Consider the following 13,398-nt stretch of genomic DNA (forward strand, 5'->3'; position numbering starts at 1 on the left):
TTTAATTATTTTCCTCTTATATATTTCTTCTAATATATTTTTATTTTCCAGACAAGGTCATTCGATGAAGATGCAAAAGAAAGTCGAGCAGCTGCCCTACGGGCAGCAAACAAGTCTGGCACTGGGTTTGGGGAGAGTTATAGCCTGGCAAACCCATCTATCCGGGCTGGTGAGGATATTCCACAGCCTACAATTTTTAATGGCAAATTAAAAGGTTATCAGCTGAAAGGCATGAATTGGTTGGCAAATCTCTATGAACAGGTAAATTTTAGAACTGTTCATACCCACTCTGTTTTGTTATCTGTTTTCCTAAAGTCGTTGGTTCAGTGTATTGTGAAATGAGCACAAGATAATGTTTTAGATTTCATCCTTTTTAAAAAGCTTTATTGTTTGACAAGAATCAGAAAGATGTCTCTATATTTCTAACCTGGAGATTTTATTGGGGATTATTTGCATCATGTATAAAGTTTGTCTTAAGTAGTCTTAGTAATAAACCTGATTGCACTTGTACCTGGATTAGATTAGCTGAAAAACTGGCTTTGGTGTGTTTGTCTCATGATTCAGAGTTGTAGCTGTGGAATTGGCAAAAGGAATCATTACAGTAGTAATAGTGCTGAAGCTGGGTATCTCTAGTCACTTTCATTTGAACAAGTCTGACATTTTGGATAGTTCTTTTTGACAGTAAGTTGAACCCTGTGTAATGCAATGTGAGAGGTGTTGACTATGTGTATTTTTTTTCCAGGGTATTAATGGCATTCTTGCCGATGAAATGGGACTTGGTAAGACAGTACAGAGCATTGCCCTCCTTGCCCATCTGGCTGAGGTGGGTAGATGCATGCAGTCTTTTCTTCTTCCTCTCTCTCCATCCTAGGGTCATTTTCTATTGAGAATCAGCCATTATCAAGCAGTACACTAGACTCTGTAGCAAACCAAGACAGTAGGACTTGCTCCTTGCCTTCAAGGCCTTTACAGGGTGATACAGTGTGGTGAAACATTCTGGTTTTCAAGAAGACTAGGACAGTTTCTAAGCATGTGTGTTTTCATTCCCCATCTCCCACTTCTGTAGAGAACCACCATTGTAGTGGCAAAAACACTGTAGTTAGTTAGATCAGAAGACCTGGTTTCACATCTCAGCTCTGTGCTTACAAGCAGTGTAAACTTGGACAATTCACTTAGCCTCTCTTGACCTGACTTCACTTTAACTCTGTGAGGTTTAGTTTCCACTTCTGCAAAGTGGGGATACTATCTACCTTACAGGAAATTTGTGAGAATTAAATGAGAAGAAATGCGTGAAAGCATTTTGAAAAATGCAGAAAACTCTATACCAATTAAATAATAGTAAAATAGTTGTGATCATCTAGTATAAGGAAAAGCAACACATACAAGTCAGTATGTCATAAGTGCTTTGTGAATGATATAAACTAAGACCTGTAAGGGCAGGTGGGGAGTAATTGCTTGGTTTTTTTTCCTCAAGGTGTGTGCGAGCAACTTCCTTGCCTGTGTTATTATTAACATAGAATATTATTTTTCTTGACATAGGATATTATCACTGAGTGTGCAGGTATGGGAGATACGAACCATTTCTCTTGTTGTAATGCATCTCCTATTCTTAAACTCCTCTTGTCGTTAATTATAATTTTGAATTAAATTTCTTCAGTTTTCCTGCAGTTGGTTGACCCAGTTTTTCTGTTTCAGAGAGAGAACATTTGGGGACCTTTCTTAATAATTTCACCTGCTTCTACACTTAACAATTGGCACCAGGAGTTTACTAGATTTGTTCCTAAATTTAAGGTAAAAATCAACAAAATTCTCTTGCTTTTTAAAATAAACTTTCTGACTCCTTTTTTGCTGCCTTACTTAATTGCTCATAATAGCTTTTAATTTCTTGCATTTTTTTTTCAAAATAACCTTGCATACATTTCCTATCAAAGTTACTGATGGGAGCAATAAGAGAGCATATTACATCCTTATGTTTTATGAGAAAGACAAAGTCTAGTTTGAGTGATTTGCTGCATTGACGACATGAATTGTAGCTCCTAGTTGTACTGCCATAATAGAAAATGTCTACCTTAATATAGGTTTTGATAAATCAAGGTACATATACTATAATTTATGGCATTGTTGTCCACACTCCTCCCCCTTCAAATTTATTCATAGATTATCTATTTTCTTGATACTCCAAAGCCAGCTCTTCAGTCTTGGTCCAGATTATAATGTCTAAGGTAGATAATGTGAGAGTTGCATTTAACTAATTCAGAGGAAAAGAATTGAGATTTAGGTAGGATGTGATCAGCAGGGAAATATGCTGCATCAAGTATGGACAAGATTTAAATAGGGGTTTAATTATGCAGAGTTGTTGGGATGTAAGAAAGAATGGGTAGGATTTTTTGTATTATTTGCAAGTAAAAAGAAGGAAATGAGTTAAATATTTGTTTTGTCCCTAAAGGAATATAATGATAATGAAGTTGCATGGTAAGGAGGATTTTTTGGAGATATGTATCGAGAGATATTGACATGATCTCTGATCTTGGGTCTCCATAATAATCATGGGTTCCATGCAATTTAAGAGGTCATGGGAGGTGTTTTTCTGGCTTATACTTTATAAGGAATAGGGACATGTCTGGGATATTCCACTCTGGGGCACCTTTGTGTCTGTGGCCCCACCTTTGCGGCTGAATTAATAGACTTAGGAACTGTTTACAAGACACATTAGGTATATGGCTTTTAGCTTGGCTGACTCATTCTTAACTTTCTAAGGTGAGATCGTTCTAAGGCAATTTATTGAATATTTTCTCTAGGGTTTTTTCACATTGAATAAGGAGCCCCTCATCTTTTTTCTGCTTTCTTGTTGTTGTTATTGTTGTTTAGTACATGTCAAACAATTAGGAGCTTGAAAAATTGTCTTAAAATTTTCTTCCAAACCACTAAAGTTTTCAATATTTCCTTCACTGGCCGATAGATGGCAATGTAGTACTACTTACGTCATTGGTACCTCTCCTTTGACTTTATACCCATGCCTGAAACTGAGTTTTCATTTGCACGTGGAGTTTCCTTTTGAAGCTCTAGTCTAGGGGTCAGTAAAATATGGCCTGTGGGCCAATTGAAAGTGTACAATTCAGTAGTATTAAGTACATTTACAGTGTGGTACAATAATCACTGCTATTGTATTGCAGAATTTTATCATCATACCAAACAGAAATCTCCTTCCCATTAAGCAGTCACTCCCTATTTCACTTTCCCTCTTGCCCCTGGCTACCACAAATCTGCTTTATGTCTCTGTGGTTTGGTTATTCTGAATATTTTGTATACCTGGAATGTGGCCTTTTATGTCTGGCTGCTGCTTTTCACTTAGTAGGTTTTTCAAGGTTCATCATGTTGTAACATGTATCAGCACTTCATTCCTTTTATGACTGAATAATATTTCAGTCATATTATAACATATTATAGTGAATAATATTTCATTATCTGCGTATACTGTATTTTGTTTATCCATTCATCTGTTGATGGGTATTTTGGTTGTTCCTTTTGGCTATTGTTAATAGTGCTGCTATAAACATTCATGTACAGGTTTTTGTTTGAACACCTGTCCTGTTTTCAGCTCTTTTGGGTATAGACCTAGGAGTGGAATTGCTAAGTCACTTTATATTTAACTTATTGAGGAATCCACCACGTGTTCTTTTGTGCACCTTATGAGCTAAGAATAGTTCTTACTTTTTAAAATTGTTGATTAAAAAATATTTCGTAGCAAATGATATATGAAATTTAAATACATGTATATTGGAATACAGCCACACCTTTGATTATTTATTATTTATGGCTGCATTCACAGTACAACAGGCACAGTTGAGTAGTTGTGGCAGAGACTGTGTGGCCTACAAAACTAAAATTCTTACTATCTGGCCATTTATAGGAAAAGTTTAATGACCTCTGCTCTATTGATTCATTGTTTCTATTACCATTACTCCTTTGAATTGTCAGAAATGTGTTTGCTTCCCTGTAGAACATAGTTAGAAGTAGACTCTGCTCAGATTTATAATCTGGTTACATTCAAAAGATACTTAGATCTATGATGATAACATCACAAAGTTCATTTTATTTGGCAGGTGTCTGAGTAACACTCATTTTATGGTTCTAGTATGATTAGTGCCTCTGACCTCCTTTTCCTCATGAAATAAGATATACATTTTTTCTCTAGTTAATGTACCACTTTTCATTCCTGAAATTGGCTATTCTGTATGTTTTCTATTTCATTTATTTCTGCTCTTTTATTATTCTTGTCTACTTTTTTTGTAAACTTTTTTCTTTTTCTGTCATCTTGAGATGGAGCTTTTTCTAATGTATATTTAAGGGTATTGCTTTCTAAGCATGACTATAGCCATCCAAAGGTTTGATGTGTCACATTTTCATTATCTTACAATGCAAAATACTGTCAGCTTCTACTGTAAGTTCTTATTTGATTCATGGGTTATTTAAAAGTGTTGTTTTTACTCTCTACACAAAGGATGGTTTTCTAGTTATCTTTTTGTTATTTATAGCTTAAATCCACTGATAAGAAAACATGCTTTTTATTATTTTAATCCTTTGAAATTTGTTGCTTTGCTTTCATAGCTCAGCATATGGTCAGTTTTTATAAATGTCCTGTGTGTGTTTGAAAATAGTAGTTATTCTGTACTTGTTGAGTACAGTGTTGTATATATGTTGATTAGGTCAAGTTTGTTAACTTGTTCAGCTCTTTTGTATCTTTACTCATTTTTTTGTCTGCCTCTCCTATTACTGACTGAAAGAGGGGTGTTAATATTTGCAACAATTATGGATTTATCCATTCTGTTTTCTTCTGTTTTTGCTTTGAGGCTGTGAGATGTATACAAATTTATAATTTTATCTTCCTGGTGAATGAACCTTTTATTATTATGAAATTCCTCCTTTAAGACTTTTGCCTTAAAGTCTATTTTCTCTGATATTAAATAGCTTTCTTTTGGTTAGTATTTGCATGGTATCTTTTTCGTCTTTTTACTTTTAACCATTCTATAGCCTTACATTTAAGGTGTATTTCATGCCTTTTATTTGGAATAGCTGTGCTTACTTTTAATGTAATTATTGATATATTGTGTTTAAAACTGCTGCCTTGCTCTTTGCTTTCTACTTCTTTTTTTAAATAGGGTTGTTATTGTGTTTATGGTTTTTAGTTTTTACTTTTAAAATATTCATTTATTTATTTGATAGTGCCGGGTCTTTAGTTGCGGCTCACCAGCTCCTTAGTTGCAGCATGCATGTGGGATCTATTTCCCCAACCAGAGATCAAACCCGGGCCCCCTGCATTGGGAGTGCAGAGTCTTAACCACTGTGCCACCAGGGAAGTCCCTGCTTTCTGCTTCTTTCACCTGTTCAGCTTTACTTTTTTTTCCTTTTGAATCCTTTTGGATTGATTAGATTTTATCATTCCTTTTTTTTCCCTCTCCCTTTTAAACTTGCTAATTATATATTCATTCTGTTATTCAGTAGATACCCAGGAGAATACCACATGCACCCTTAACTTTTTCAAAAGTAATATAAATTAGTACTGTTAATACTTTCCAGACAGTACAAAGACCTTAGTAGGGTACTGTAACTACATCCCCCTTTTCTAGACATACATGCTGTTGTTTTTGTATATATTTTATATTTTAAACCCCAGAAGACATTATCATTTATACATTTAAAACTTACTTAGATTTATTCATATTACTTACATATTCATTGCTCATTGATCTTCATTCCTCCTTGCATATTTGTGCTTTCATTTGGCTGACATTTTTCAAAAGAACAAAGGACATCAAGCTATGGATTCTAGAAGCACTTTGAGCCCCATAACAATAAAAAAAATGAAAGTCACACCTAGAAACATCACAGAAAAGTGCTGAATTTTGCATTCTTTTGTTTCTCCATGCTTTAGTCTGGATATTTCCTTCTGACCTCTCTTCAAGTTCACTAATCAGCTCTTCAGCTGATTCTATCTGCTGTTAAACTCGTCACTGAATTCTTACTTTTGTTTTTAATTTTTAAAAAAATTTTTGTACTTTAAAGATGTTCTGTGTTTTCCAGTTCTTCTTCTTATGGTTGTTTTCCTGTATGTTATGTGTCTTCCCCGCCCCCCCGGCTACTTTTTTTTTTTTTTTTAATTTGTTTTATTTATTTATTTTTGGCTGCGTTGGGTCTTCATTGCTGCATGCAGGCTCTCTCTAGTTGTGGCGAACAGGGGCTATTCTTTGTTGCGGTGCGTGGGCTTCTCGTTGCAGTGGATTCTCCTGTTGCCGAGCATGGGCTCTAGGCACGTGGGCCTCAGTAGTTGTGGCACGCGGGCTCTAGAGCACAGGCTCGGCAGTTGTGGTGCACGGGCTTAGTTCCTCTGCAGCATGTGAGATCCTCCCAGACCAGAGCTCGAACCCGTGTCCCCTGCATTGGCAGGTGGATTCTTAGCCACTGCACCACCAGGGAAGCCCTCGTCATTGAATTCTTAATTTTAATTATATTTTTTCAGTTCTAAAAATTCCCTTTGATTCTTTTATAGTTTCTAGTATACCACTGAAATTCTCAATCTTTTAACTCAATGAACAAACTTGCTTTTTTTTTTTTTTTTTTGGCAGCGTTGGGTCTTCATTGCTGCACGCAGGCTCTCTCTACTTGTGGCAAGTGGGGGCTACTCTTCATTGCGGCGCATGAGCTTCTCATTGGGTGGCTTCTTTTGCTGTGGAGCACGGGCTCTAGGCACGCAGGCTCAGTAATTGTGGCTCGCGGGCTCTAGAGCGCAGGCTCAGTAGTTGTGGTGCACGGGTTTAGTTGCTCTGCGTCATGTGGGATCTTCCCAGATCAGGGCTCAAACCCGTGTCCCCTGCACTGGCAGGCAGATTCTTAACCACTATGCCACCAGGGAAGCCCAAAACTAGCATTTTTTTAAAAGTTTGTTTCTAAAATTTTTGTTATCTAGATCTCCTGTGGGTTTGTTTCTTTTATCTATATTTCATGTTGGTTTTCAGTTATGTGGTCTAGTCTTTCCATAGCTGATTTTTTTGTTTTGTTTTGTTTTTGTTTTAATGCCAGACATTGTATAGGAAAAATTGTAAAGATAATTGTGGGCTCTGGATACTGTTTTCTTCTTCCTGAGAGAGGATTAATGTGTGTTTGGGGTTTTGTTGTGGATTTTTTTGCCTATAGTAATTTTTTTTCTGGGGCAATAATAATCCAAAGCCCCCTTAATCTAGTCAGGAATTGAGATGATTTGAAACCAGGATTCAGTACCTGATAAAGCAAGTGTATGTATAGTTTACCTTTACTACAGGTGTGTATCTTTTTTTTTCTTTTTATTTTGTGGTACACGGGCCTCTCACTGTTGTGGCCTCTCCCGTTGTGGAGCACAGGCTCCGGATGCGCAGGCTCAGCGGCCATGGCTCACGGGCCCAGCCGCTCTGTGGCATGTGGGATCTTCCCGGACCGGCGCACGAACCTGCGTCCCCTGCATTGGCAGGCGGACTCTCAACCCCTGTGCCACCAGGGAACCCTGTGTATCTATCTTTTGATTCCCAACTTAAGGCCAGGGAGGTGAGTGGTTATCAGAATCCCTCCTCCTTGAACTACAGTTTTTGTTTTGTGGTCCTGTGTCTCTTTAAAAAAAAAATACAAACAAAAACAAAAAACAACTTTTCAGTTTCTCAGCCTCTCAACTAGAACTTTTGGGAAGGATCAGCACCCACACGGGGAACATGTTCCAGATGCCAGGCTTTCCTCTCTTTTCTACATCTGGGCTGTATAATTCTCCACTGGCTCAGTAGCTCTCTGAAGCCTTCAAACAAATGTTTTGTATCTGTGTTTTAACTTGGTCAGTAGGAGGAGTGCTAGTCCAGCACCTAGTGCGGCAGAGACAGAAGAGGAGCTCTTATATTCATTCTATTAGGTTTTTAAAAAATCATTCTGAATAACGTATTTGTGATGATACTTTTAAGATTATCACTAGGAAATAATCTGTATATTGGTCCTTTTTCCAGGTGCTACCATATTGGGGAAATCCTCATGATAGAAAAGTTATCAGGAGGTTCTGGAGTCAGGTAATTTTCAGCTTACTGTACACGCATGCACACACACATATACATGTTCACACATATGCACAGTCATTATTTCTCCAGTTGATTTGAGTAATTTCACTTACATAAAATCTCCTTATATGTTTCTGGACACTAGGCAAGTGTACATTTTTCTTTTACAATGCTTTTCCTGTTATAGACAATCAGCTGGACTTGAAGTCCAGGATTAAGTAAGAACTTTTTTCTTCAATAAGCTGAAGACTAGTTTTTAACAAGGTTTGTGGTTAAGGTAACTACCTTAAAAACAGTTATGCTTTTAATTCACTGCACATCTCCTACATTGGAGAAGTATATCTTTAGAGCATCTTAAACTTCTTGGCCTTAGAAAATGAATTCCATTCCTCATTGTCTTATTATGACTTGTTAGGTATCTCTTTTCACCCTTGCCCTCTTATGTTTACAGAAGACCCTCTACACTCAGGATGCCCCCTTCCATGTGGTTATCACCAGTTACCAGCTGGTGGTGCAGGATGTAAAGTATTTCCAGCGAGTCAAGTGGCAGTACATGGTATTGGATGAGGCTCAGGCGCTCAAGAGTAGTTCCAGGTAACATGAGTAGTAGAAATAAAGCCTGTGGACTGAGGATATATAGATATATAGATATGTGTGTCTCATATACACACACATGTGAATGAAGATCAGAGAGATTTGAAAACATGGTATATGGCTTATATATGGTCTTATGGTCTCTGCATAAGCCATATATCTGACCAGAAGGCATAAATTCTCTTTTGCATTTTCATGGAATATACATGTTAATGTTTAGAGTATAAAGATTTTCCTCAGGTTTTTTTCTCCCTATTCAGTAATTATGGCATTTTAACCGATTTTTGTTCTTCAAGGAAATTTTCTGTGGAGGAAGGGGTGTCTGCTCATTGCTTCAGGGATTATTTTAGACAGGAGGTCTTAGTAGGAAGTAGTACTTAGTAGGAAGTAGGAACTCACGTTGCATTTTCTTCTCACACCCTTTCTCTTTCTCCATTGCTCCCTCCAAACTCACACTGGAAGCGCATAGAGTAATAATTTTAAAACCTACTACTGTAGATAATACTTTATAATTATATGGTCTTAGTAGGAAGTAGAATGTTACATTATGTGGATTGTAGCTTCTACTGTTTTATTAAGGTTATCCTAGTCCCTGAATGGTTATTAGATGCCCAAGAATCCTTTTATTGGAAGTTACATGTTTAAAATGTTCTAATACCTTTAAGTTCCCAAACTGAATAGTAAATGAGTGCTTGGCTAGAAAGTGTTACTCAGTGGTATTAGACCTTGGGTTTGATGGATTTTTATTAACTCTTGGTGAGCCCATAGGGCTTTCTTAGAAGTCCACGTTAACTGGCAGGATGGTATTTTCCGTGGAACTTTCCATCCTCTAACGAGCATTATTTCATATTTTACTCTTTTGAAGTAGGGCATGCTTGTGGCCAGGAGCAGTAGACTCACGTTGCATTTTCTTCTCACACCCTTTCTCTTTCTCCATTGCTCCCTCCAAACTCACACTGGAAGCGCATAGAGTAATAATTTTAAAACCTACTACTGTAGATAATACTTTATAATTATATGGTCTGTATCAACAAAACTAACCAAAGGTAGTAGAGGACTTTTATCAAGCCAGAAAGGATCCTACTCTGCTATTCGAGGGCTTTTTTTAATGTATACCCTAATACCACGTTTTCAGTATAGAGTCAGTTCCTTTGAAATTTCCTGTCGTCAGCTTTGTTGAGTAATATTTTTCAATTGTGTTCATGGTAGAGTATTGATACTTGATTTTGAGTGTTTGTTATTTTTTTGAAAAGCATTTTTAGAAATAAGGGGTCTCAATAGGGTGAATATTTACTGCTAACTTGGAATTTGTAATTCATCTTACTGGACAGTGTTCGTTGGAAGATACTCTTGCAGTTTCAGTGTCGGAATCGGCTTTTGCTAACTGGGACCCCCATTCAGAACACCATGGCAGAGGTAGGCACTAGTAAAGACCTCAGTTTTATGTCTGCATTAAACAGAGTGGCTCCAACACAGAATAAAATTCTTTACCCATGCCTACCTGGAGTGTTACGGCTTTGTATAAATTACAATCCCCACATAAAAGGAAGAATTTGACCATGGCTTGCCCTAAGTGGTTTTTTTGGGGGGGGCATCATTACTATTTTCTTATTCTCTGGCAAAAGGCAAATTTCTTTATTCCTTCGTTTCTTATATAATAAATCATGATCACATTAAGAATGCTACTCATCTAATGCAGAGATATTCTTATACTAGAATAAAAAGGTAATATTCTTTGACACTGAGAGGAGCTAAAATTCTTTCTTTGGGGAAGATAATTTTATCTTCTAGAATAGGGGTCAGAAAACTTTCTGTAAAGAGCCAGATAATGAATATTTAGACTTTATAGGCTGTATAGTCACTGCACAGCTACTCAACCTTCTATTGTAATGTGAAAGCAGCTATATATATATAGATATAAATGAATAGGTGTGACTATGTTCCAATAAAGCTTGATTTACAAAAATAGATGGCAGACCAGACTTGGCACCACAAGGCGTAATTTGCTGACCCCTGATCTCGAGTTATTATTAGCAAGTTATGCTGCCTCAGACTGTGTTCAGTTGTGGAATGGATCTTTATATAAGATCTTTAAAACTATCTCACTGCACAAGCTGAGCCGGACTTGCACTTTCAGACTTTCAGTGGGAAATTAATTGAAAAATAGTTTTTTGCTATAGTACCTTATAGAATTAGAGTTGGTCGATGAGGCAGTGTGCTTACACACTCATTCTCTCTCACTTATTCACACATACACATGCTCCTAGACACAGATACACAGACCTGCAACTTCACTCTTTCTCTCTACAAACTCTCATCATGTCTTCACATACTGTTGTTTTGTTGCTCTATAGTTACTTTGCTTTTTGTTTGTTTCCAGCTCTGGGCTCTGCTGCATTTCATTATGCCAACATTATTTGATTCACATGAGGAATTTAATGAATGGTTTTCCAAGGACATTGAGAGCCACGCTGAAAACAAATCTGCCATAGATGAGAGTGAGTACTTGTATGAACTTTCATTCTTTCTACCTATTAGTGTAGGCAACTACATAATTCTGTATTTTCTTGTATATGAAGAATTTTTCTTGTGGTATGCATAGAAGGATCTGAGAGAAAAGTTTTTTCTCTTTTAAAATAATTACGTGCTTTGTACATATTTAAAAGAGTCCAAAAAGGACTAACTCAAGTGATGCTCCTGTAGTGTTGACTAATCAAGGCAGAACAGGAAAAATTCACATTTTGGATTGCAAAATCCTCATTTTCCACGTAGATCCTGAAAAATTTAATATTCTTTGTGGAATGGGGTAAGACTTTTTGCCTGTGATAAAACCAGAAAATATTAGAAGGATAATTTTTGTTATTTTCTCTATATATTAGGATTTATTTCTCATGTAAACATTTTTTAACCTCGTTTATCAATTTCTTTTTACCTCTTGACTAATATTTTAAGAGAGTTATGAGGTATTTATTACATAACATGAAGTGCCACCTACTAACTATTAGAAAAGTCTTTAAGTAATTTCTTATACTACATGTTGTTAATTTGCTGATATACATTGAAAAAATGATTTTTGGGGAACACTGGGAGTCCCAGATAGCTTGCATTAGACCTGTCTGAGAACCCTACTATTGATAGAATGTTCCTAAAACACTCTAAAGGTGAATTCAAATAAAAATAAAGCCATCCTTACTGGTTTGAGTAAATGAGAGCAAAATGCATTTGCACAATTGACTCCAGAAAGGTGTTGTGGAAAGTTCAGATCCCTTGGCTTCCTCCTTGCGATTGTTTGTCTTCTTTTAGAAAATCATTGAGCCAAAAGGTGTTAGAATGGTTTAGTGAAGGGTGGTCATGATATTTCTTTTGTTTGTGTTAAATTGATATAATGTATTATTTGTCGGTGGGGCTCCTGGCATTTCAGATCAACTCTCTCGCTTACACATGATCTTGAAGCCATTTATGCTGAGGAGAATCAAGAAAGATGTGGAAAATGAATTGTCTGACAAGGTAAGGAAAGAAGACCTTGTGAGTTTATGCCTTAATTGGCACCAACCTAGGGTTCCAGGGTGAAAAGAAATTCCTTGGTAAGTGTTTAGTTGAAGGGTAATTAGTTTGATTGATAGGAGACCTTTAAACTTGAGAGGGTCAAAGAAGACTTAAAATGAGTCAAATAATGAAGGCAAGTAATAGTTTTTTCTTCTTCTTGTTTTATACTTTTTATTACGGAGAGTTTGAAACATTACAAAAGTAGAAAAAAGAGTATAATGAACTCCATATAGTTCAAATGATCAACTCATGACAATTTTTCACCCCTCTACATTATTCTGAAGCAGATCCCAGATGTCTTTTGTTTCATTTATAAATATTTTCATGGGTGTCTCTAAAAGATTTGGTGTTTTTAAAAATACATATTCACATATCATTATCACCTCTGCTAAAAAAAGGCAGTTATTTCATTGTAGTATCACATACCCAGTCAGTGCTCAGATATTCCCAGTTGTCTTTGTGTATGCTTTTTTCTTTCTCTCTCTTTGAAAAAGTATTCAGCTTTTGAAACCAGAATCCAAGCAAGGTCCACACATAGTATTTGGGTGCTATGTCTCTTAAGCATCTTTTAGTCCCACCCTACTTTTTCTCCCCTTGCAATTCTTTGTTGAAGAAACCGAGTTGTTCGTCCTGTAGAATTTTCCCACATACTGGATTTTGCTGGTTGCATCATTGTGGTGTTGTCTAACATGTTCCCCTGTCTCCTGTATTTCTGCAGACTGAGAGATAGATTTAGAAGTTTAATGTGCTTTGGGTTGTAATATTTTTTCTCATAAAAAGTCAGTAATTTTGGTTTATAAATAATGTTTTTTGGATCTTACCAGACTTCTGTAGTTTTCTATTATCTCTTGTGAATCCTCCCCATATTTTCCTTCCTTCTTTTTTCAACCAGTTCCCAGTCCTTTGGGGTATGTTCCCATCTCCCATAGATTGCACCTGTTCCTCACAGTTCTGCTGTCTATATAAAAAGCATCTTTCCAGGTTCTTGATAATATCAGGTGATTCTCTCTGTCACTGCCAGAAGGCTGGATCATTTTGAAATTAGTAACTCTCTTACAAGATTGTGGTGGAGATGTACACCTTCAAAGAGAGGAATAGAAGTGTACCTTTGTTTTATTCCTTTTAAAAAAATCTTTATGGCTGCTTTGTGAAACTGGCTGATTTTAACTGAATAGCAGTTCACACAGATGTG

General features: G+C 36.5%; 1 protein-coding gene across 3 annotated transcripts in view; it reads left to right on the forward strand.

Moving 5' to 3' along the window:
- INO80 (INO80 complex ATPase subunit) overlaps positions 1-13,398 on the forward strand; it is a 129,806-nt gene that overhangs the window by 49,396 nt on the left and 67,012 nt on the right. For all 3 annotated transcript variants that reach the window (XR_003795805.1, XM_029236942.1, XM_029236943.1), the window contains 8 exons: positions 52-261; positions 743-823; positions 1,696-1,791; positions 8,019-8,078; positions 8,518-8,660; positions 9,992-10,076; positions 11,041-11,158; positions 12,082-12,167. Coding sequence is in view for 2 of the 3 variants with exons in the window: in XM_029236942.1 (XP_029092775.1) it covers positions 52-261; positions 743-823; positions 1,696-1,791; positions 8,019-8,078; positions 8,518-8,660; positions 9,992-10,076; positions 11,041-11,158; positions 12,082-12,167 (879 nt within the window). In the remaining variant the exon portion in view is untranslated. The remainder of the gene's footprint in view (positions 1-51; positions 262-742; positions 824-1,695; positions 1,792-8,018; positions 8,079-8,517; positions 8,661-9,991; positions 10,077-11,040; positions 11,159-12,081; positions 12,168-13,398) is intronic.

This window comes from Monodon monoceros, unplaced genomic scaffold (genome assembly GCF_005190385.1).
Source record: "Monodon monoceros isolate NGI ecotype Baffin Bay Population unplaced genomic scaffold, NGI_Narwhal_1 Super_Scaffold_21, whole genome shotgun sequence".
NCBI classification, from domain to species: Eukaryota; Metazoa; Chordata; class Mammalia; order Artiodactyla; family Monodontidae; genus Monodon; species Monodon monoceros.